The sequence below is a fragment of the Brienomyrus brachyistius genome, chromosome 2 (genome assembly GCF_023856365.1).
Source record: "Brienomyrus brachyistius isolate T26 chromosome 2, BBRACH_0.4, whole genome shotgun sequence".
Taxonomy (NCBI): domain Eukaryota; kingdom Metazoa; phylum Chordata; class Actinopteri; order Osteoglossiformes; family Mormyridae; genus Brienomyrus; species Brienomyrus brachyistius.
Window position 1 is genome coordinate 13,889,000 of NC_064534.1, and position 26,629 is coordinate 13,915,628.

Here is a 26,629-nt window from a genome sequence, read left to right on the forward strand (position 1 = left end):
AATTTTCTGGACTAATATAACTGTAAGCACATCATTAAAAAAAATCTCCAAATTTGTATTGATTTTCTTTGTGTTGTATAACATTAAACCGTGTCAAATCATGCAACATTCTGATATGCATTTGATGTCATTGCTGCCTTTCGCACAGAATTGTCCGTGTTTATATATGACTTTTTGTAAATGTTTCAAATCTAAACCAAAGGAACAGGACAAAGGAAATTAATCAGTGCAAGTAATAAGCTTTGGTAAGCTAAAGAGAGGCGTTTTTTTTTTTTCTTGGTGGAGTGATTGTTCTTAGGCTGGTTTTCCCACTATGGACAGTATTTCAGCTAACTTTTCTACATGCATAAAAACAGCGGTTCTAATATATTATTTCCATTCATTTTAATACCTTTGGGTTGAAAAGAAGCTACAAAGTACATACATACTGTAGCTTTGGCCAGATTTTTGGACCAGTGTTGCCTTTTGCTACATTGTAAGGGCTTAAACTTATCCAGGATCAGTACACTGAAGTAATCTCAAGGGAGTGTTTGTGTTTGATTAGTTGTTTTACTCTGATGAACTTGAGAATGCAGCTTATCTCAAAACATTTAGTTGCTGAAATGCCTTCTTCACACAGAGACTGGTGTTTTTATATTACCAGAAGTTATCTTCAGCAATTAAAATTTCCATTCATCTATCTTCCATCCTCTTATCCTTGGCAGGATCTTGGGCCAATTCTTTTTTTTCCCCAGTCTAATCTGGGGAAAACCATTTGTTTTGACAACTGGACAACCATTTGTACTTCAGGGCTGTGGAAAATGGGATGTCTGGTTACCTCTGTGTCACCATGAAAGATTCGTATTATCAAAGAGCTACCATCTAAGTGCACATATAAGCTAAATGAGTCACACGAAGCCCTCAGAATTTGACCCATTGTGCCCAGTTTGCCTGTCACAATAAGTCTGCATTGTGAATGGGTGATTCCAAAGTATATGTCCATCCAGAGTGCCCCCCACTTCACACACAACAAGACTAACTCCGCGTGTCACAGTGACACTATTCACTGAAGCAGATGTTACACATCATGGTTTGCTGGGACATGTGCAGTTATTCTCATTTTTATGAATACTAAAAGACGGCTTCTTGGACTAAAATGGTTATATTGGGTTTTATACATTTTATTTTAATTAGTACAAAAATACACAAGTTTGTTTCTGTTGCAGACTGAATACAATAAATGTAATCTGTGAATTTACTAAACTTATAACATAAACCGTAAACTGTCAAACAAGCAAGTGCAAGTCATTTTGCTGGAAGACTTATATGCTGGATTCATTCATGCGGATGTATACATCTTTCAGAACATGTCTTCAGTAATAACCCCATTTTTGCAACATCGGGTAATAATTTGCATAGTCAAAGGCAGATGAACTTCTCTGAGGTCAATCTATGTGTAATACTCGCTGTTGCCACAGAGGGGAGCCCTAACCAGGACACAGCTATTTACGTTCCCTTCTGATGTCCGCGTCACGGGGTACGCTGAAAGTTCTAAATTTCCACTCCCACATTCACAAACACTTTTCACTGAAACTGAATGGCAGCAGTACCTATTTTAGAGATATTCCAAAACAATTCAAAAAACAAACAAACAACATAACTTTGTCGCATCTAGCTAAAAGTTGAAACAAGACTATAAATACAACAGTTAATATCATAGGTAGCCATGACATTTGGCAGTTCAGTGAAGAGTGTCTATGGAAATTTCCAAAAAAATTATCTCCACAATACACCTATGTTTGACATGAATGAGTTGTGCAGTCATATATGGGGAGCAGAGTACTTTATCCATTGCTGAAAATTTTCATGCAAAACCTTTCATGCATTAGGTAATCTATATTTCCAAGTTCTCATTGTACATGAGAAACACATCCAATGTCTAAATGGAAGCAATTTTTCAGCTAACAGTTGAAATAAAAATTTCATTTTTTGGAAACAGGGAGTATAAATTCATATTATTTTCTCACAGCCGCTCTCTATTGTTTTACACCACCAAATGTAGTCCAATAATCCAGTACGCAGAAAACAGTCCAGCTGTAGTGTATAGAGTTTGCAAGGATGAAGTCATTTTTGTATTGTTCACATGATAACAAAGCCCATCGGAGACAATAAGAGGTGTTATACAACAACACTATCATTGTCGTAATTCAACCAGTCATATGCTTACGGGACACATACTGGCCTACTGGATTTAAAAAAAGGTTTAATTAATCAACAGTTCTTGCTATTATGATGAATTAGATGCTTATTTTGGCGAAGAGCTGCTCATTCACAATTTTCAAGTGTCCGCTTCCCATATAATACATTGCATGTGTTCTCCAACTCTGAACACTGGTAAGACGAATCCGAATCCTGAGTGAAATGCTAATCTAAAACATTTGAGAATGTAACCACTGGAGATTATCCTGCAATGAGGTCTCTCATTTAACAATGTTTCAGTCTATTACGTTATGGGCACCTTTTCCAGAACCGGTGTGCTTAATCCACACCTGTACACCCCCTAATGCTGAGACAACTACCTGAATCAGGGCCTATACTCTGGCATCCGGCCAAACTCTGAGGTCAGCCCCTGCATCTAGATAGCGGGGGGGTGTTGATCTGCACGATGGAGCCCCATCCCACCTCTGTCAGTCATGCAGGATACAATCAAGACACAGCTGTAACTCAATCACTGTTTGCGTCACAGCTTAGTGTTGGGGTACTGTGGATGTAAGCCAGCAATGGTGTACCCAACTTGGGGTTGCCAGATTGGTAACGGATAGGGATAGGGACGCACAGCTTCTAATGGAACAGAGTAGGCAGCTCCAGCCACGATGCGGTGATACACAGAGTTTGGCTGGGTGGCGGGAAGAGTCAACTGCGTGGGTACAAACAAGGGGGGCAACTGTAGGCCTTTGAGTTGGTGGCCTGAAATAGATCTTGTCTTTCCATAGGATGGAAGGCAGTATGGTATTTCCATGCTGGCATGGGAATGGAAGAGGGGATGCTGGGTAGGGAGAGGTTTAGGCAGGCTTGGCTTGAACTTTTCCTTTAGATCTCCCTGATACAGTGGGGGGACCTGCTGCAGTTTCTTCCCATAAGCAGTCATCTCATCCATAGCTGGTCTCTTGAGGTTTTGGGGAAGTTTGTAGCCTGGCTGAAAAGGTCTTGGTGGTAGAGTCTTTGGATGAACTTTAGTGAAGTTAGACATGGTTGGGATCCAGTTAGGCTTGTATCCTGCAGAACTGGAGTTAGAAGATGATGTCTGGTGGGGTTTGAGGAGAGGGTTTATGTCCTCTCCCTTGCAATTTGGACTCCAGGATGAATCAGCTCTTTGCCCCTTGACCCCTTCTGCCTCGACCTGCAGAAAGTCTCTGCGATGCCTAAGGTAGCCAGCTGCATCCTTAACATTGGGATAACAGGTCACAGGCTTGTAAACTCCACCGGTGTAGGAGACAGAGGTGAAATTACCTACATAGGAAGATGGAGTTTGAGATACAAGGTTTTGCACACAAGTGGTACTGTCCAGGATGGCCTGGCAGTCGTCGGACGACACAGAACAGGGTGAGGAGCTGCGAGACGTGGAGGGAGATGATTGAGGAACGGGGGACGCTTCAGAGGAGCCATGGGGCCTGTCAGAGCGGGGAAGACCTGGGGACTGAGCACAGTGGATCACAGAGGGCCTCTCCCCGCTATCTTTCTCCGGACTGTGGCTTAGCTTGGAAAGGCCGAGGCTGGCTTGGGCCATGCGTTTCTTCTTCTCTAGCGGAGAGATCACCTCGCCACCTGATGACTGCATGCTGGGAAACAGCCCACTGCCCAGCTGCGAGACTGGGCAGGCAGTAGCAGATTTGTCTTTCATTGTGGCCAGCCCCATCTGTGGGCCGCAGAGGTCAGACTGCGGCCGGTCAGCTGGTAGGGTCCAGGCAACAGGGTGGGTGCACATCCCTGCTTCGCAGTGCACATCATCCTCAGACTTCTCCTGGACATTTGGGGAGCATAGATGGAAGTTACTCTCATAATACTCGCAATTATCATTAGTAAGAGTGTGGCAGATACTCAGAACAACGTCTAGTAAAAGAACTACAATATCATGCGTCCTACCTCAGCACCCAGCTGGCTCTCAGGCTCTAACTGGTTCCTCTTCTTCCTGCCCTCAGCTTTGCTGTTCTTGCTGTCTGGGCTCTTTTTGTACTGTTTTCGTGGTTTAGCTGGGGGCAGCGGCTTGTCCTCCTCCCCCCTCAGCTGTCTCTCAAAGGGCAGCACCAGCCTGTCAGGGACAAAAGAATGAAAACAACAGAATGAGAGGCATGCTAGGGAAGACCAGGGCTTAATCATGTTGAATGTGGCCTGCTAAAGGCCTTAAAAATGTATCATAACCTCAGAAAATTAAGAGACCAAAAAAACACTTCAAGGCAAACAGTCCATGGTATGTTTGTTCAACCATAGTATTTGGAACAAGGGAAGGTGGGACAGGCAGGGGTAGCAGGGGTGAGCTGCGTACTTCTCATAGTGCCTGCGGGTGCAGGTGGCGGCACTGGTACTGCCTGGGCTGCCCCCCAGCTCATCATAGACATTTTTCCAAAGTCTCCGGGCGGTTACCTGGAGAAGGAAGGGGCGGTGTCAGCCACATTCAGACTGAGAAACACAGGCACACGCTGCCCTAGTCAGCATGCTACACTTACCTACGTTTAGACAGATATTAACGAACCGGGACCCTCGCCTTTACGTAGTCAGCAGTTCCCTGTCTATGCTGCTGTACAACCCGTTATTTTTCGGTGGAGTGGCTCCCTAAGTTAGTACATGTATATGTAGTATATGGTGCACTAACTTACTCTAGAGAAGCAATTTTATACAAGTTAAACTTCCCAGTTTTCTCTGTGACCTTCTTTTCACGCAAGACTCTACTTTAAGTCACAGTTGATTTGAAGCACATTTCGCTTCAGAAATAAAGGGGGAAACTGTGAAAAAAGAGCCTCTGTTTGCACTAATGCTTGGCATACTAAATTCGTTGAATTGACCTCTAATGAACGCCATTTTAAAGCCACTTCAGACACACAGCAGAAAGACCTGCTCCCTGCCTATCTTTGAAAGAGCAATGAGGACGCAGGAAGTCGGCAGAGTGGAAACTGAAGATGGCTCCCTTCTCATTGTTGTGGTACAAGACTAACGGTCACTGTCAACAAGTTGGTGCGGCATATCGGCTTCTTTCACATCGCTATGCCGCTTAGCCCAGACGCCCCTCCCAAGCACCTTTATAAATCATGCGCATATCCTGCTTCACCGCCTTAGATTTGGTGGTCAGTTGAGCGCCTGTTTTGGGCCGTTTACCCCACAGCTACCACCTTAGGTAGGATGTAAACATCTCTTTTCTCATGAACCTTTAGACATGGTCGCCCAGATGCCCTGTATAAAGTTTTCCATCTGCAAGCACTGGTATATTTAGAACTGCGGTTTTCTGCTGCTCAGCAGAACTTCACCTTCACACATGAGCCGGCTGACCTGTAAATTACCGTGGAACCAATCGGTTTACGCTTGCCTGTCATCTTTTTTTGTGTGTTTATTTTCACTGTCCACTATGACGCTTGAACAGAACAGGCCATTGTTTTAATTGAACATTTCCTGTCTGGCTGTGTGCCAAACCTAGCAATATAAAACTGCTCCCGAGAATAACCTGTGGAGAGGGATGCAGGAAATTCTAGTTGTTCATATCGATTTATGGCATAGTGGTACTCACAGAGTCATAACCCCCGAGCTTGTCCACAGCTTTGTAGATCCTCCAGAGGTTAACTGCACAGAAGAGGCATAAGATAAGCTGAAGCGGCATATCAGGGACACCATTTGCTTTGAGTATCTGATGAAATATGAACAGCACATGCAAAGCGTGTTCATAAACTCACTCTGCTTGAAGCCCAAATGTGGTATCCTCTCTATGGGCGTGCTTCTCTCCTCCATGAAGCGGTACAAACTGGCCAAAAATGTCTTCTCCTCCATCTCCAACTCTCCAGTTCCAGTGCCGTCCTCCCCGTCATCGACGGGACCAGACATCTCCATTTCCAGGCTGTGCTGTCAACGGAAACAGCCAAGGCATCAAACCTCCATCGCTTCCGGGGGCTGGAAATGCCCGATGCGATAGTCTAACGCAGACAACTTACTGAAATGTGTCAGTTCTGTGTCACTCATTTGTCTTTTTACTAATGCTCTTATTTTCACTACATTTTAAACTTACTGCAAACGCCTAATCGCAAAGGCCACCCCAACGCTACGCCGTGGGCCTGGTGTACAGTTCAGTTTTACATTGTGACTGTATCCTGTGCCTTGTACAGCACAGACCATCATCCACCGGGCTCTTTCTGTGCAAGTGGTGAATTTCCGACCTGGAGTACAATATGCCGACAGAAAATATGAGCCAATGAAACTCAGAGCAACCATGAGGGCTGCTGAAATTTGTCATCGAAAACCTCAATTTCAGTTTCACATCCAGATGAAATAGGAAAGAAAAGAGACCTCGTTCACACCAAATCTCTTACACTTGTAGAAACACATATGAGTTCTTTTTTTTCCAGGCATTAAAACAGAGCAGTCTGGGAAATTGATGCTTGTTAACTTCAGTATGATCCTACAGGCTCAAGTAATTTCAGCACACAGCTGCTCCAAGCTGCCCTTTCAAAAGAGCTCTAGGCTCTAAAGAACATTTACAGTGAGCTGTGTTACACTGTCAATCTCCTGATAATGTAAACCAGTAACATGACTCCTTATCTGTCTTCCAAAATATAAGGAATAAAAACAGGAACACATGACAGCCACACCTCTTTAGGCTATGCTCAAACAAAATGACCATTAAGGAATAACAGCCCCCCCGTGACCCAGTAGGATAAGCGGGTTGGAAAATGGATGGATGGATGGAATAACAGTGAAGATATTGCAGCAGGTTTACCATCTCCAGCTGACAGGCAAGGTCACCTCCACACAGCTGGGCTAATCAGCATTTAAGCAAACCTGTAAGTAACAGTGTGGGATAGATATTTGGCACGGCAGGATTCCCCCAAGGGACACTGCAGAATGTGCCCACAACATCCTTGACAACAACTTGTCTTATATCTGATTTAACAAAAAACACTTAAAAGTTGTTCTTTTTTTTAGCAGTAAATCCTGCTGACCGTGGCTGCAAGGCAAGCAAACCCGAATGTGAATCCCCTCCAAACAGACAGGACCGTCACACAGCATCACAATTTGCAGGAGAAATATTTCCTGATGTAAATATGTACTGTGCCCAATTATTAGATTAGAGAGATGCAGGGCTGAAATGAAACTGGGAAGCCCGTACGCTTCTTCTGCAAATTGCATGACTATACTATACTATGCTATACTATAATATACTACACTATACTAAATACATGGTCATTGAACTATACTTTGTGGGTAAAAATCAACCATAGCTAAACCGCTACATTTTCCGAATCAATATTTTCACAAAAAGTAGGCTGTTGGGAAAGCACGCTGACACTCCCCCAACCTGGCACAGCTTTACATGCATGTGCTTGTGTGACACACTGTGTGCCTCACTCTTTTGTTCTTTGTCTCTCGGGGTTTTTGTCCGTCCCTGTTCACGCTCTCTCCGGGGCTCAGCTTCAGCGGCAGCATCACCAGACGGCAGTTTCACACTGAATCGAGTTCCTCTCCAAGGCGATGGTTCCGAGAAGCGGAGCCCCTGCTCTGAATCATAGTGAAGCCACGAGCCCCAATCCTGTCTCTGGCCTCGTCTGAGTCACCAGCGAACGTCTACTCGGCCGCGGCCTTCTCTGCCGTCTGCAGTGAACCCTCCATGGATGCTGATCCTCAACACACTTTCAGATCCTCAACAAGCTCTTGCCTCCTCCATCACCAGGCGTATGGAAAACTGGAAGAATTGAAGCCGTTCTCTCAAAACACAGTAAAATATATTTTGAGGATACCCATACATTATAATCATATTTATAACAAACATAATTTATGTGGTAGATGTCCCTGGAGGACAGGCTGAGAGCTTAACAAAACCACAGAAAGGGAAATGGGTGTGCCGATGGCAATGGAGAAAAGGCGCTTCAGAGTGAAAGACAAAATTCTAAGAAAGAAGAAAGCCAACACTGAAAGCTCACTTCAATATGGTGATTAAAAGTAAAACTCTGATAAAGCAGACAATCTCATTTCATTAGTGGTCTCAAAATGAGTGGGTTGTTGAGTGGTACTGGAATGTATACACAGGCAATATTGCGAAGCACACAATGACCTGGCAAGTGCTTCACACACAACTTAGACAGTTCTCAAAACACAAACCTATAAAGGTAAAAAAAAAAAAGCTTCATTGTCAAAAATTTAAATTTTTCGAGACTCAGCGTGTTAAAATATTAGCTGTTTTGGCATATAACATATTTAAAGCATAGTTTATCCCTAAACCATTGTAGTTGGTCCATAACGATGAAGTGATTAGTACAAAAGGAAAAACATTACCATGATTAATGTGTGTCTGACGCCGGTCTTACGCACAAAAAGGCAGGCGACACCCGAGTCAACCTGCACACCATTTTCCCAGACCACGTTCTCAGCTACTGTACGAGTTTTGTTGTGAAAAAAGCGTCAGTAAACATCCTATGTAAATTTCCACCATAGATGAATTTCGGAAAAGTGCGTAGGAGCATTCGTGTCAACATGTTGATAACGTGGTCTCACTATGATTGTCAGTGGCGTGCTGGGCTGATGCTATCGCTTGGCTAACTCTCACCACAGAAACCACTGGGCTTTCATATGACGGCTTGGTCTTGGAAATTTGATGCATCTCATCTCTGCTCTCTCTCTTTTTTTCAACGCAAAATTACCAGAAGTCTGTTGGGGACTGGAACTCCATCACTTTCTGTTCATCTGAACATAAATACGCATACATACTGAATTCAGAGGTAGACTTCTGTAAGCTGGAGTTTTATGAGTCTGACATTGTTAGTAATTAACAGTATCTCGAAAGACTTCCATTACAAATTCAAATTTCCAGTTAAGCTCTATACAGCTGTGCAAAAAATATATATTTAAGAATTATATTTAATTAATATTTATTTTTAAATATGCATTTTTAAATGGTAGTTTAATCTTGGTTCTGCTGGCAGAAGGCTATGCTAAGAGGCAGGTTCCTTCCAGGCTCAAACTTTCTAAGACAGCAGTAGATAAGAACAATGTGAAACAGGAGACACTGGGAATGACCAAAAATCCAGCCAGGTAGAAAGGCGGAAGTGACTGTCTAATATCAGAGATGACTAGCAACTGACAATGAATCGGAGGATGACAATGTTAAGTGCAGGTGTGAAGTGCACTGCTAGGACAATTATTAGTAACGGGCTCCTAGAAGCAGGACTGAAGTCCCAAAAAGCAAGGAAGAAGCCCTTCATCAGTGAGATTGGATATTTTACACAGAAGCACACCCATAAATAGAGAAATGAGTGAAACTAAGAATTTTACAGTGGTCTGTTAGTTTTTTTTCCCCAGAGTTGTATTTACACAGCATATTAATTTGATGCCTTTCTGCATCTTCATTTAAAACTCTCTCACAGATTTCTGTATAAATGAGACATAATTTTCCTGCTATTTGGGCTATTGTTAGGTGAACCGTGACCTGAAGTTCTTCATAATAAACCCGTGCATATGTGGCCTCCTACCTACACTCAGTTGTTGTGGAAAAACCTCCAACAGAAACCGTCTGCACCAAATAAGCCCATCATATACAGACCGCCTACAAGTCAGACAATAAAGCAAGAAGTAAATATAGCGATGCAGTCCGGGGCAAGTTCTATTCAGGCACTTAAGTGGTCAATTCCCTTACAGCAGTTACAGCAAAGATAATACTCTGGATGAAACAATCCCAGTTCAAGGGTCTTATATCGCTGATCCCACAATTTCCAGCACTTCATTGAAACTGACCCTCAATGAACAATAAGAGAGGGATTCTGCTTATGTCAAGGTTTCACGATCTTTATGAGAATCATTAATCAAGCTATCAAAAATTAATTCAGAAGAAAATTAACAATCAAATTAATAACATTAAATAATTATAATTAATGAAAGACTAAACTGAAATGTCATTGATTACAATTTGATATTAAAAAGTAATTTTGTACAATGTGACATGATCATGCAAGGTGTCCTTTTTAGCTTCTTAAAATTCATTGGGCCTCATGCTGTCTTGGTAATGTTGGAATGTGAGACAAATGTACACTGATAAAAATAAAATGAAAAACAAACACATGAATGACACAAGTCACCCAATCTTCACTGAACATTCAAACTATACTTCATACTTCAACCAGTACTGTGAAAATATCTCCAATACGTTTGTTTCGCAAACAGCCAAACGGCGAGAGATGTCAGTTGCTGTATCCGTATTAAACACATTTATGCCAAATTTCAGTGTCACAGTCTCTCCCCAGAAATATCTGCCAGTGCAAAGAAGCTGATGAGTGAAATGGCATGTGAGATTACTCAGCCATGAGAAGAAAGCATGGCAAATTACTGGAACAGATCACAGCAGTCAGGCGTCCTGGAAACACAATGTGTCAACCGGTGAGTGCTGTATGAAATATTTTGGTCGGGTGGAGTTCAGCAAGTGGCAGCAGAGACAGTCCTGATGTTACCTGGGTTGGTGACGTACTGCTCTTGACGTCTGTATCCACTTCAGCCTGGTCTTGTCTTTTCTCCTGCACACTTCTGGGTGATGATACTGCATCCAGGACCAAAAGAATAATAATAATAATAAAAAAATCACACGGATATCAGTAAGGAGTCACAGGAGAGCTGGGAATCCTAGCTAATGCTAGCTACACTTAGCGTCCTTAAGGTCATACACTCATCTGCTTATCCAGTACAAAGTTGTGTTGGGCCAACAACCCAAATTAAATTGCATTGAAATAAGATCAAAGTAAGAAATAAAACGAAAAAAAAAAGCATATAGATTTCAGATCAAAAACTGCAATAAGATTATGTCTAGAAGCAAATGGAAATGTTAAGTGTCGCTGTTGATTTATCTCACTTTCCCCACATCACTCAGAAATTGTTCTAGGGAGGTACTCAGTCTTGCAAAGACAAAAAAAAAAATGCTCCTCTCACAAACCTCTCAGATACGCCTAAACACAAATACACCCACAAGAATCGCAATTTTCTGACGACAACAATACAGTAAATAAACTGCAAGTGCTTCCGGTTGACAGGTGCCAGGCAACTGAATAACTGGAATGGAGGAGCGCGTCTGATAAGATAACCAGGTCATTCCCAAAACAGAATTAAATGCACAAAATCCGATAAACTGCAGTTTTCTAAGAAATGAGTCTGCCCACTCCCAAAAACGTTTATAAAAGCAGCTCTAATATAAAACCACAGTTAGCGTATGGCATCACCACGTACTTCCTCTGTGAAAGTCTACTGAAAGTTATGCGGTGTCCTTTTCTTACAAGAGGGGATTACAGTAAATACGAATGGCACTAAAAAAGAAGAAGCAGGAGCTTCAACAAAGTACTGCATTTGACGGCGGTTGTCAGCCCCTGCGTTGTACGTACGGCCTACCGATTTTCTCATCAGGCTGCCTCTTGATAAAAGGATCATCGGCTTTTTTTGTAAAAAGCTTATGGAGGCTGCATCCACTAAGCTCCTTAGATCATTATGGTGATAATGTTACAGATCAATGTGTGGGAACGGAGAAAAAAAAAAGTTTTGGTTCATGAAATGCTAACACAAATTAAATTAATAATTCAGTTAGCCCAGTCAATTGTGCCTGAACAATGCAATCCGTTCAATTAACACAGTGGGGTAGACTCGGAGTGGGGAGACTTTATTCCTCACATATAGATTTTAAATATGAAAAAAGAAAAAGAAACGTTAATGTTACTAACCAATGCAAATACATATTAATAAATAGATTATTTCGGGTAGAATTCCGTGCATAGCTCCTGAGTTCCTCACCTGGTAATATTATATTCGACAACAGAAAGCACACACAACACACCATAACCAAAGTTAATAACTACAACTTTTACATGTGAAGGACTATGAACACAACTGGTTGTTTTCATCGTTTGCCGTTAAACTGGAATTTTAGGTACACTAACGAAATTTTGTTCAATACCAAATGGTAACCGTCCAACATGCAAAACGCACTTTCATTACATGCAGCTTCGCATCACGAAGAATCAGTTTTGTTCCGATACATTTGATAAAGAGCAGAATTTGTGTACTCAGGAAGTCATATGTATTGCATCAATACCTCAAACACCCACTACATGTATTCCCTATTCGTCATCTGACAAACAATGATGCCTTTAAAAAAAAAAAAAAAACACGTTTCGATTGTGATACATTTCTAATTAAAGCAAAGCCTCACGCCCAATTCTGGTTTCAAAACCTCAGTTTACCATGAAACCTTGGAGTTATTAGAAGATAAACATAGATTGCGATGATTGTGAAACTGTGACCCTGGGAATTATTTGAATGTGACAAGTAATATATAGCTTACAGCAACTGACAAAGAAATGTTTCAAATTCAGTCTTCTTTGTGATTAGACGAATCAAACTTATGGAATAATTTTCTCGCAATGGATAGAGCAATGTGGAAAAAATGCAACAGATAAAAGATAATGAATAACTCTCCAAATTACTTGGAAATGTGAAAAGTGTAAAACTGCATTTCAGGGTCACTGGAAGTCCTGTAAGAGGCAACAAAATAAAGCATCTGAAGGTGGTGCCCTAGAGCCATATTGGCACGTCGGCAAACCTCATATATTTTCTAGGGCAAAGACAGAGACATTTTGCAGTACGTACATTTTCTTCAACCTCCCCCCCCCAAAAAAATAAATAAATAAATAAATTAAATTAAGTAAATAAAAATGAATTAATAAAATAATAAACACAGGCCGGACACAGTGAATGCATAGCTTAGCTATGTTTTTATATTAATACACATAGCTTCATATGTATAAAAGGCGCCTTTCTCCATAGACTGTGAAATAACTCACGAATTCATATTTCTAACAGTTTCACAGCTTAATATTCTGGTACTCAGACTGGCCTGTCGAACTTCATCCTATGGGATGCAAAGCGGGCACTTCGCGTCTGCGGAATACCATCATAATCATTTGCAACTTTAATCATGCCACCGCACATCATGCACCCCCATGAAAATAACAATGCACTTCCTTTTTGCAAACTTCACATTCACACCGCCACCAATAATGAGATCATTGACTGCAAACGCCAGAGGATCTACTCTTGAGATTAACCATTTCCTGTGTTGCGGCGAGTTGTTGAGGTCTTTGCTACATTCACTGTAAGACATGCTGCTGTATTTTTAAGAAATCAATCGCGATGGTTTCATTTAAATTCATTCATTTAAACATTCATAAACACTGAATTACAATAAATCACAGAAGCATACTGCTAACTAGGCTTACCTAGCAAAACGAATGTGAGATTATTACCAGTGGGTGATCCAGTACTGAACAAGTACAGGCATCTCACTTAACCACTGACGAAAATAATAATAAATTAAATAAAATAAAATAAATAAATAAATAAATAAATAAAAATAGACAAACAATGACGGTAATTTATTTACCTAGCTATCTACCTATTCAAGAGTTAACCTACAAATAATTACCCATACAGTAAAAAGTACTTGAAGATCAGAGGGCTGTATGCTCAGTTTCGACAATATGTGACTTATAACCGCAGGCAACACACTGAAATTGTTTCAGTAATTATCAATAATATGCATTACAGAAATTGCAAAATGAGGAAGCAATTTAAAATAATCTTGAGCTATACAAATAAACTGTGAATGCTGTCAGCTGTCATTAAATCGCGTCGCGCACCATTTATCATTAGGAGTATTTTCCCGGTATTTCGATCATTTTTAGAGTTAATAACCCGCAGTAATGCCACTGCTCCACACCAGTCCGCAAAACAGATGCAGTGACAGTGATCAGAAGCCAGTAAATTTAGCTGAACATGTTGTGCTTCGTAGCTTTTACCACTTCCTCTACACTCTGTGAGAAAAGCGATGCCACAGTGCAAATACTGTGATGAAAAATAACTATTGCCACGATGCATGAATTAATACTGTATATCATGCTGATCACAAGACTGCGCTTGACACTCAAGTTAAGTTACCTAAAAGCATTAAGTTACCCAAAAGATGAGATTATATCAACTAAAATAACAATATATGCGCCAGCCACAGAATTTAGAGCAATATGTATTACTAAAGCGTTGGCAGCGACTACGATCAACGTTGTGTTCGTTAAGTCCAGAAAATATAATGTAATGGAAATGAGGAAAACACGTACACCACAGCATACAAACTTATTACTTGCAAAAACAAACACAATGAATGAACTTTGATTGCGTGACAGCCATTAATGCTGATATACACGCCACCAAACAGAATAGCTTAATCAAACATTAATATAGCAAATTAACAAGCAAAATACGTCATAAGATCCTGACACAATTAACACCAAGGGGTAAATGCGAGCTGTAGAATGTTTCCTATTGTATACAGGAACAAAATGCAAAATTTTTTTACTTGTTCCCGTTTCTTAGCCAGTTAGTAAAGACACACAACTTACCCATGGCACATATACTCGTTTTTAGTCGTCGATCGCTCTTATCGATTAGTTTTTATAATCTTAAATCTCCCATAACTTTACTGTTCCGATTACTCCATACAACGGTCTGACGTTAACTACATAAGAAGTGTCATTTTCGAAACCATACGGCTAGGTAGAGTCTCGTTGTCACGAACGCATGTGATTGGACGACTGACAAAGGCCACGCCCCTCCAGAACGGTGAAGTACCGTGGGAATTCGAGTTTTTAAATTGTTTAACGTCACTTACCGAGTACTATGCTGGACGTTTTCCGTCGAGCAGACAAATTCTGAATGTTCTGTTTTACACTGAACGATATAATAACCTACACAAGCGAAACAAATACCAGGAAAATTCATATTAAGACAAATTAATAAAATTACAACTGGACTAAATATTAGTCCAATTAAATACATTTTTATTTCCTGAAAATGCAACTTTCCACATATTCTTTTCAAAAGCAGTACAAATTGCAAAAAACACCCAATCAGCAAAGACGAAAGACATTACATTTTAGCAAATGGATTTTAAATTTGAGGAAACATAACGAAATGTAATTAGCAGATTTACATAAAATATAAATATTACATCAAGGACAGCTTTTTAAACTCTCATGTGAATAATAGTAATGCAAGACTATTAAATATTTAGAATAACTGCTCTTTTTTGACCAAAATATAAATTAAATGCTAATATGCAGAAGTGTTTACAGTACGGAGGCCTCGGGGAACTACCTTTAAAAATAGACAAAAACATTCAAGTTTTCTGAGGCGTTCTGACTGGAAATTCCCAAAATCACATTTTCCTCATTTGATCGTGTGATGAAAAGAAACCAGATTCAAAGCTATTGAGTCAATAAGGCCGCAAGACAAATATGAGTAGGAAAAATTCCGGAAATCATCTACATATGTAACCTCTCAGGCAAAACGTTACTGAAGGCTCATTTACAACTACAACAGGTCTTATACAGTATGTATATAACAAGAGGTATTTGTGTTTATGAATGATTCAGAAAATATGTAGCCCAAATACTCAAATTGTTTATTATTAAAATGTTATTTAGAGCATGTTTATTTTTGAAATATTTGCCTAAAATACTAATATAGCAGTTTTAAATTATACGTTTGTTCAAAGTAAATCTCAATTAGCTGAATTAGCCTTATTACCTCCAAATAATCAAAAAACAAACCATACACATAAAGTGCTAGTCCAAATGCAAGCTTTCACCCCAGCCCATCCTGGCCCAAACTAGCCCTCCACATGCTCTTGGCATTTGCATATCTGGCCATATACAGTGTACAATATTTTGCATTTGGATCATCTGCATATTTAAATTCATTTTTGCCATTCGCCAAGTCATTGCAAGTAATACAGACAGACCATCACCAAATTGTGCCTCATGAAATCTGCATGTATCACATCCCATTCTGAATGGTGCAGAGTTCCCCTAAAATACGCTGGTGGGGAAAATAAAGGTTTTTTTTTTTAATGAAAGGATATAATTTGAAATAGTAGTTGCAGGCAAATGAACTGATTGTGTCACTTCCTGCCTACATCTCACTTAATAACGGCCGTGCATGTTCCAGTCCCATTGGGGTTATGTTACAATTCAGCACATTGCTTTGACTTTGCAGCAAAATGCTTTGTGCAGCCTCTACATAAATTAAATAGGAATAGCTGGCATAGCAAAAAGACCAAGCCAAAACAAGCTAAAAACAAGTCACACAAGAGACCATCCGTAGCTACTTATTTATTCAATTGTTATTTAATTTCCCATAGGCCATACATTTCCTGTTGGTGTAAATATGAATGTGTGTGTGCATATTTTATATATTATAACAATATGGGCAATAGCGATTACAAAAGAGATATAGGTACTGAAAAACAGAACTCCCGCAGACGCATGCAGGACAGCAGTCATTTACATGTCTTCAGAATTATTCAAAACATATTTGGCTTCTATTTTGCACTGGGAGAGTGTATTTACATAGAATCAAATTAACATTTTTGGTGCACTGTACATAACTGGCTTATGTGCCCCTGTGGTTTATATTTTATGTAAAGATGCCGATTCTGAATACATGTGAACACGAGCAAGAAGCATAAGACAATCAAATAACATATGACTCATGCTTTCAGTAAAAAATTTGACCTACCTTCTTTACTTCTCAGTAACGTTAAATTGTACAATTCGCATCATTAAAAAAAAAAAAAAAAAAAAAAAAAAAAAAACACCATTATCTGAAACATTCAGCAAAGATAGTTATCACCAGCATCTGTGCATTTGCATTTCATCATTTGAACTCAAGGTCCTGCATTTATCAGAGAAGCAACTGTTCTTTTATAGATTAGACCTCAAAGGATGTTACGAAATCACCCTCCATATCAGCCAGCGTGTATGGTGCAAAATAAGCGAGATATTTCTGCCTCTCTCTGGCTTTCAGGACCTTCTTCTGTGATATTCAGTTGACACATAACTGGGGATTCCCCCTGGCTGTCTGAGGCAAAGCGGGAGTTGAGATTTCAGTAGTGAAAGTCCTTTATGCTCCAGCAAAGCTGCCGATTGGACCTATAACCCACACATTACTGTCACGAACACACACTTTCCAATCTTTTTGGAAACTCAAAACTCACCAGCTTAGCAGCTAGTTGCAGGGCTAATTTTTGATAAATATGAAAACAAAATACAGACTTGAATGAGATGCACCTAACAGCAGAGGTATTACGTTAATATACGCAGATAGAGGTGGATATTACACTTCCCAAATGTCACCCAGAAAAAATGTATTTAAGATGTTTTTTTTTTTTTTTAAAAAAAAAAAACAACCTAACTTTAGAATAGAAACAAAACTTGATAAAATAGTAGTTATGCCTTTTATAAGAGAGAACACGTGACCTTTAAAAGGGGCACATCCACAGTATACGTACCTTCCGAATTTCTGCCTGAAGTGCTTCATCAAAATGGAACTTCACTGCAGCACTTTTTCTCTCCTGACATATGTACACACAGAGCCTCAAGGACTGCAGACATAGAAAGTGCTGTCTTATTACATGTTGACTTGTGAAATGGCTAAAATGTTATGTATAAGAAGATACAAAGCACTGTGCAAAAGTCCTAGGCAGTAAAGGAAAAAAACGTTTAAATGATCTTCTTGTTGGTCTGAAACTAATATTTTATGCCTGTCAAAGTGTGTCAGCTTAGCCATTTCAAAACCTCCCCTAAAATCATCCCTGTATTTGCAGCGACCACCCAACATACCCATGTATATTTTCTGCTCCACCACTAGCATACCATCTTTTGTCAATCAATCCCTAAACGAATGCTTTAACTAATGATGTTAAGTGAGTGGTGACACAGAACTGAGGGGGTGAAGACAGGCTTGGGAACCGAAGGGATGTGTTCGTATACGGCACTTTCACACCACAGCTTCGGAACCTGGTCCCAGTTTTTCAGAGTTCCTGGGCCATCTTGACCTGAAATTTTGTAGCTCCTGGAAACTTTCATGTGTGGCTTTCAGACAACGCAACAGGAACTGGGAAACTTATGCCAAATAAGAATGATCGAGAGACACAAAACACTTGCAGGCTAAACTTCACACATCATTTCATATGAAACTACATCGCCACGCCGAAACAATGGAGGATATATGCATCTTTTTTTAATTAATATTTTACTTATACGATCTGAAATATTCATGCTTCCCATTAAACCTGGCCAGCGTATAGATCCGTTTTTCACAAAATAAAAATGATGTAACGTTCTCCCGCTAATAACCAATAGCAAATTTCACCGTCGGCCAAAGTGTATTGGTTTGCAACCGAATTTCCTGATGCAGAAATATGGAGACGCAAGCAAAAATGTATTAAACAATTAATTAAATGCAAGTTCAAAACTAATTTCCTTTGCTCAGGTTCCCACCGCTACTTCTATCTCTTTCTCCCACAGTTCTGCTTCTGGCACCTTTACAGTACGTGTTCCAACGAAAAGTATCTAATCTGGAATAGGTACTAAAAAAACTGCCTCTGAGGAACTACAAATCGGGCCAAGTTCCTGGTTCTGGAAAAAAGTTCCCGGCTGTGTGAAGGCACCTGTAGGCATCCAACAAGATATCAGTAACTTTTTGGAGACCAAAATAAATCCTTGTACTGTATATTTTTATTGCTAGTAATTTGCATACATTTTAATGTAAAGTTTTTTTTCCTCTTTTTTCAAGCAGATATGAAGTACTTACTGCACAACTGCAATGTATGTGGGCTGGCAAAATTTACCAGGCATTCCACATAAATATTACTTCCATAATGTCTTATTATATTCTATACTGTGTACTAACATTTTATATAACCATCTACTCCTCTCCATTTTTGTACAGCTTCCTGGATACCGGTGACCCTCTTTTTTCGGCATTACGGGTCACTACAAAGTTAAGAAATGTCATACAATCATTAGTAATTACAGTATTTCCCTTTTAAGTACAGAGTACATTTCCACCAACTGGTTAAGTAATCACACTATTATCATCCATGCAGCCAGTTTTTAATCACCGATGTACAAAACACAAAGTACAAAATATACCCCAGGTCACCAAATTCAGAACATAATATGGGTCTTATATTGAGGTTCTCTTTAGATAAACCACTGACCCCGTTTTCTCTTTCTTATGAGCCCTTTGAGTCATTTCTCAACCTCTTTTCCTGTGTTATTTTTGGCACCTGACACTTTTTTTTATGTACAGGACATTTAATACATCAGGGCCCCATACAAGACAAGAGAACAGGCAGCTCTTCTGAAGGGGGGCAATGAACACAAGCTAGCAGCACCATTAGTGCATTTACAAGGTCAAAGACTCACAACTATATCAATCAGCCTGCTTAAGTTGATATTGGTCGATATTCATATTGGTTTCAAAAGGGTCAGTATCATTTAATATCATTTGTTTACTTTTTTTGCTTTTTAGGAAAAATTAATGAATAAATAATTTTATTATTTATAAATGAAACAGAAGTGGAAGCATCTGGAAACATAAAATTTATACTTGTTACTAAATTTACTGTTTAACTCATCTCAGCAATATACTTTCCCTGATATTAAGGATTTTAAAAACACAAATCTTATAATTCATGTCGAATAGGACGATATAAATCAATCGCAGTAATTTTATATTTCTCATTCCGCTCATATTTTCACATATTGGGCTCTTAAAGAAATTGTTACTGTGAAATTACCTGAGAAAATCCCCTTTACTTTTCTCAAACTGTCAAATATGTTTACAGTTAAAAAAGGACAAAATATGTCACTATCGACGGTAGTTTCTGAGAGCATTTAATCTGGCTTTGCGACAGAAGTTTCGGATCACTATGATTTGGAGAGGCCCCGTGTCTTTGCCTGAAACGGATAGTGACTGACATTTAAGTACGGTTAACCTTTAAATGTCAAAATAACGAACCGCCAAACTGGCTGCCCATCTTTCACAGGTACTTTCTAATGCAAAATTAAACAAAAACATTAATCCCCATGCGATTGATCGTTTCGTCTGTTGAAGACAGATACATATTGTATGGCAACACATTAAAACAATTCACCTTCCAAAAAAATTTAATTGCTGAAAAAGTGGCTCATGCATGCCCCTTAATGGCGTATCCGGTACTGGGTAGCGGTGAGCCTGGAGCAAATCCAAGGAAGCACAGGGTACAAAGCCAGGACCGTCGCAGATTTGATTCAATCCTTTTGCAGAATCGATGCGCACACACACTATGGGAAATTCAGGACTCACCGAACTGCACGTTTTCAGGCTGCAAGAGGGAAACTGGAGAATCTGAAGGAAACCTGCACTAATAGGGGAGAATACACAAAATTCCACAGCTACGGAGAACTGAGGGCAGGGATCGAACCAGCAACCCCATAAGCATGAGGCCATTGCTCCCCACTGAAAACCCGTGCTACCCTAAAGAGGTTTATTGGGTACATACCAAATTTTGGCTTTTAAGGACAAGGTGGAAATATTCACTACAAACCCTGTATTTTCCCCAAAAATAATATCCAGATGTTGTTGAACATCATGTTTAATTTGGAATAATTCTATCATCTGACAGTTGTTTATGTGTCTATTGATGATAAGAATCAGTCTGGTCATAACATAAACCCACACCTAACAAACTCCCTCAAAAAGGAGTTTAATTTGACCAGCACACCAAATAAGCCTTGAATTTATTTCCAAATCATAAACACATTCACGCTCTTTTTACGTACGAGTATGCTGTCTGCAGTTTGTACTGCCTTTCATAAATGAAACATCTCACCTCCAGCCAGCACATCATCCGAATGAGTCAATATGTATCTTTGCGGTTAGTCAAAAGATTCCACACACCACACCAAAATGCAATATAACAGAAATTACGGCCTCTGCTTGCACTTTTGCAAATCTTACAGAAAATCGAATCAAGCCATCAACATATCTAATAAAATAAGTGATTTACTGAACATATATTTAATTAATAATTTAATGTTTGGCTTTGCATGGTGTGCTCCAAGAAATTTCAAGCTGTTCCTTTAGAAGTCATCTTCAACAAAATCATTCAGTTATCACTTTTAAATCTTTTCACTACCTCCACTCTCTTACATTTTGCTTCCTTGAAACAGAGAGAAATGATCAGGTCCATAAAACAACGTTACGTGCCCAGGAAATAATGAAAGTGTAAGATGATTCGATCACCCTTTTTAATGCAAAAAATAATAATAATAAAATTCAGTGTTTTCTCCTGATCACACACACACACACACACTCACACTTTCTTTAAAATGATTCAAATCATCTCGGTGAAACACCCCTGTAAAAGCAAAAAAAAAAAAGAATGATTCTGCCTTTTCCCCTGATCACACTCATGACAGAGAATTTGACTTCTGAGAACACTGCAGGTCCAGCTCCCATAAGGGACGATTTGTGCTGTGAAAATGAAACCTGCACTCACAGGTCTGAGCAGGATATTCTCCTGCAAAACCAACTGAAGACCAATCCTTGTGGATCTGCCTAACGTCTCTTCCAGTACTCTGTACTGGGGCAATAAGGCGGTAGATGTAGTGCAAACATTATGACTTACAGGACAAAATAAAACATTCTTATTGAATATTGATAGTGGAATCTTTCCTGTCGAAAATTATTTTCTGGTAACACTTTACTTGATGGGGCACAAATAATATAGTATTATTGTATATATGTCCAATCTTTTTGGAAACTCAAAACTCACCAGCTTAGCAGCTAGTTCCCGGGCTAATTTTTGATAAATATGAAAACAAAATTCAGACTTGAATGAGATGCACCCAACAGCAGAGGTATTACGTTAATATACGCAGATAGAGGTGGCTATTACACTTCCCAAATGTGTATATGTCATATGTGTACATGTGACGTGTATATGTCACGGTTCGCGGGTGCAGACGGGCAGGCTGGCAGGCAGGAGGCAGGGAAGGACGAAGCAGGCAGGCGAAAGACGAGGTAGACTGGGGATATATTGGGGAGACCGGGTGCACCAGACATCAGAACAGTACTAACACCAGATAATATCAATGACGGACAACCAGCAGGCCAAGACGTGGACTGATATAGAGAAGACAGGGCGAAACAACAGGATACAGCTGGGCATGATTAGGGAAGCACACGTGGATAATCAGGGGGCGTGACACACACACGAGGATCGGAAGAGCCAGGCGTGACAACTCATGCATTAATTAACCACAAACCAAGTCTTAGTTACAGACTGGTCTCATGCAAATTCATCATTAATGAATCATGATGCATGTTCTCTCAAGCAGTTACTATATTTGTTACTACATCTGTTAATTCTGTAGACTTTTGTGAAAACTGAAGAAACCAATAAGGAACGGCTGAAGGAACAAGTAATGAATAAGTACACAGATCCGTATTTACTAGATATCTTTCGAAAGCCATATAAATATACAGCATATAAACACGCCTTTAAAAGGGAAGAAATTCTAAGATTAGATGACAAAAAAAACCTAAATATTGCCCTTCTCGGTTGATTTCTTCTCAAACGAAAAGCCATTAACTAGATTCTAGAGTGGGCAATGAGTGACTAGATTCAATATTATTTCATAATATCTGTGAGTGGGCAGAGGAGAACATGAGTACTGGTATTAGTCTGTGTAGAGTTCCTGTTACTCAAAGGAGCCACGTCTTCGCTACCTATAGTTATTACATAAATCATATTCCAGCAGAAAATGGCCTTTAACTTGGGAGAGCTGCATAAAATCACATTACACAATTATTAATTTTTGCCAAACCCTATGTAAATAGAAAAGTCATTCAATCCATTTTTTTTTATTGCCTATGCAATTCAGGGTGGCGGGGGGGTCTGGAGTCAACAGACACAAGGCAGGGAACAACCCCGACCGACCAGAGCACACTCACACACACCATTCACACCTGTGGGCAATTTGGTAACTCCAATTAACCTCAGCATGTTTTTGGACTTTGGGGGGGAGGAGAGACTGGGGTACCTGGAGGAAACTAGAAAAAAAAAATAAAAAGCACATAAAGCCATGTGACTAGAACCCTGGTCTGAGAGACACAAGGCAGCAGCGCTAAGCACTGCACTACCATGCCACTCCTAAACTGAAAATGAAGTGGTATAAAATAAAAACATTTCAAGATCATCCACAATGATGGTGGCGCAGGAGGTAGTGCTATCGTTCGGCAACTGGAAGGTTGCAGGTTCGAGCCTCGGTTCCTCCTGACCCCATCAAAGTGTCCTTGAGCAAGACACTGAACCCCAAATTGCTCCCAGTGAGCAGGTTGACACCTTGCAGGGCAGCCTCCGCCACCGGTGTGTGGATGGGTGAATGTGAGGAATAAAATGTAAAGTGCTTTGAGTTACTCGTAGGAGTAGAAAAACGCTATATAAATGCAGTCCATTTACCATCCATCCTCTGCTGCTTTTCTTGTTCGGGTCACGGGGGCAGCAGTTTAAGCAGGGAAACCCAGACTTCCCCTTCCCTGCCTACTTCATCCAGCTCCTCCATGGGAATCCTGAGGCGTTCCCAGGCCAGCCGAGAGACATAGTCTCTCCAGCGTGTCCTGGGTCTTCCCCGGGGCCTCCTCCCAGTGGGACATGCCCGAAACACCTCATCAGGGAGGCGTCCAGGAGGCATCCTGACCAGATGTCCGAGCCACCTCAACTGGCTCCTCAATGCAGAGGAGCAGCAGCTCTACTCCGAGTCCCTCCCGAATGACCGAGCTCCTCGCCCTATCTCTAAGGGAGAGCCCAGCCACCCTGCAGAGGAAACCCATTTCAGCCACTTGTATTCGCGACCTCGTTCTTTCAGTTACTACCCACAGTTCATGACCATAGGTGAGGGTAGGAACGTAGATCGACTGGTAAACCGAGAGCTTTGCCATTTGGCTCAGCTCCTTCTTTACCAGAGATCATAGTAGAAGATTTTCTTAAAAGCATCAAACATTAACATTTTGATCACATGCATCTCTCAGTAAAGCGTTATGAAAGACTGAAAATGGAAAGAAGAATGGAAATAATAATACAGACTGAATCACTGGGACTATTCTGGATTGTGAACAGCGTAAAGCGTTAGGCTATCTGCCAAGGCTGAATGCGAGAATGACAATGAGTCACAACCAAGGTAGAAGCTAAGAAAACTTTGAAGGGACGAGCTGCAGAGAGGAGTTAAAAGCAGAGAGAAAATTCCCAGCTATTCATTTCAAGCTCGTGCTGAGGTCAGCAGCCTGCAGACATGAAATGGTTAACCAGAAATGAATCTGGTTTGTCATTCCAGGCAAACCGTCGTTTCTGGTTTTGAGTCAGAGGCCTGGGAGATGATCCACACTCGATTAGCACCTGGCAATGTTTCTCACTGCTCTTCATTCACGCGTTCTGCACTCACTGGTGTTTTCCAGTCATTAGAGTGAAACATGCCACTGCTATGCAACATCTCCTCGCTCTCCATCCACATCTGCCCTCCTCCGTTTACCTTTCCCCTCCATTCATATTCCAGTCACTTCTCATTTTTACCTTCAAAAGATCTTGTGATCAAAATATAGATCAAAGGGGAAATCAGAAAAAAAAATATATACTGATAAAAACAATGATAGATGATCTGATTTACAGTTTGACTCACTTCATGACCTCTTCACTTACCAGGAAAGGGACCACATTTTCCTTTGTATGTTCTCTGGTGACAGTGTACATAATTTCCATGACATGCAGGAAGCCCTCTTCCACAGTACAGCGGGTGACCCCACTCGCCACTGCTCAACAGCCTCCTCGCAGTTCCTCGCAGTCATAAGCTGCAGGTCACACTGGTCAGACTCGCTTTACTGGCAACTGTTACAAACCTCGAGCGATGGACTGATTGAGCCTGCATTAGTCAAACTGCAAGAAGCTGTAGGAATCTGAAGGCCACACTTAGGAAGGGGTTGGCTGCGTTCAGTTTTAGCTGCGATAGTGGTTAGGTAAACCTGAAATAATTGCTCACATGTAGTGAAAATGGACAGATGTCAGCAATACTGTCCATCAACACAACTGACTGCTTTCGGCCTGTCTTCTTTTAACTTGCACCATTCCAGGAAATATTGGGAATTTTGCTCATCTGTAGCACACAGCTATTCTTGTCTCCACCATCTGGGGTCTTGTGATATTGTGCGACTTCAGCTGGTTTAGTTAAAATGCAGTCGCTGCAATATGTGTAATGAAGAGGTCAACCACGCAGTTCCAAAACCATTTTTGCAGAAGTGAAATGGCAATATTTTCCAGCAAGTATTTCTTGGTTCTCCTTTCAAAAGAATGTTGATATTCTCAATAAATTGGCCTAAAAGAGAACCACATTCACCAGTTACATAAAGAGGGGATGTTGCAATAGTTCTGTGCAACATTCTTTACTTTTACAGAATTCAACTGTATACACCAACGTCCCCATTCCCGTACTTGTGCAAAACACACATTACAACTGGCAGCAAGTCTCACTTTAAATTTACAAAAGAAAACATGGTAAAAGCGAGCAGAATAATTACGGACAACCTGCATTAAAAAAAGACTTAAAACGTGTATTTTTTCAAGAAGGGGGAGACATGAATAATCTCACTTTTCTTTCGAAACTGAAACCTAGGTGAACAAAACAAAAATCCCCAGACTGCTGTTATCGCATTGACGTTGTTATTCCAGGAAATGTTCTGCTTATTGAGCACGTATAAAACATGAGGTTTAAGGACATGTTTGAGACTAAAAGCGATACTGTTAACTGTAAGCAACGTCCGAAAAAACCGCTGTCTGTCGAAGTCCCCCAGCGTGTGTTCTCAGTATTTCAGAAAAGCTGAGATGGCGCACTATTTCCCTTAAATTTCCAAGGCGACCTCAATATTTTTCAAAATAAACGAATAACTTGAATCCGAAAGTGGAAGCCTGACGATGGGATAAGAAGTTACCCAAGTGCCGTTTCACGCAACAAAGCCTATACTTAAGAGAGCCTAGCGAAACCATTTTAATTGTGTCTCATTCTTTGCATCGAGATTTGTAGTTGGGTTTCCATTGACAGCCAAAAAAATAAAACTATCAAAAGCTAAAAAGTGCAGCTTGCTGGTTGTCCTCCTCGTCTAATCCAAGCACTACTCAAAAAAACCGTCATTTTGCGTACTGGAAGATACAAATCCAGAACAAAAACAGTTGCATTTAAAGGCAAGGTAAAGGAACTAATCGCAGTTTAAAAAAAAATTTCTAAACAGAAGAAACTGCACTCAATGTAGGTGTTTTCACACGTTGCTATATGCAATATCACACAAGCCGAGCTATTAATGTTTACCATTTCCCAGGTGCTGGAGGGGGTATTTATAAATAGGACATATTGCCCCCTTGTGTCTGAACCAAGGCACTACACCTGCAGAAAAGCAAAACCTGGAGCGCATGGAATTTCACGGGATACAAGAGCTGGAAAAC

At 40.4% G+C, this 26,629-nt stretch overlaps 2 protein-coding genes across 4 annotated transcripts in view; one reads left to right on the forward strand and one right to left on the reverse strand.

Moving 5' to 3' along the window:
- tcf7l1b (transcription factor 7 like 1b) overlaps positions 1-26,629 on the forward strand; it is a 611,697-nt gene that overhangs the window by 459,107 nt on the left and 125,961 nt on the right. The window lies entirely within an intron of this gene.
- Positions 1,140-26,595, reverse strand: arid5a (AT rich interactive domain 5A (MRF1-like)). 2 transcript variants are annotated; one of them, XM_048980050.1, is made up of 7 exons: positions 23,606-26,595; positions 10,674-10,759; positions 5,919-6,084; positions 5,756-5,808; positions 4,523-4,620; positions 4,123-4,288; positions 1,140-4,000 (listed from the first exon to the last, which is right to left on the reverse strand). In XM_048980050.1, the coding sequence occupies exons 1-7, from the start codon at positions 23,610-23,612 to the stop codon at positions 2,720-2,722; spliced, it is 1,857 nt and encodes a 618-aa protein (XP_048836007.1). In that variant the 5' UTR covers positions 23,613-26,595; the 3' UTR covers positions 1,140-2,719. The 2 variants fall into 2 exon arrangements, with proteins under 2 accessions (XP_048836007.1, XP_048836008.1); XM_048980051.1 differs by lacking the exon at positions 23,606-26,595 and adding an exon at positions 14,655-14,903.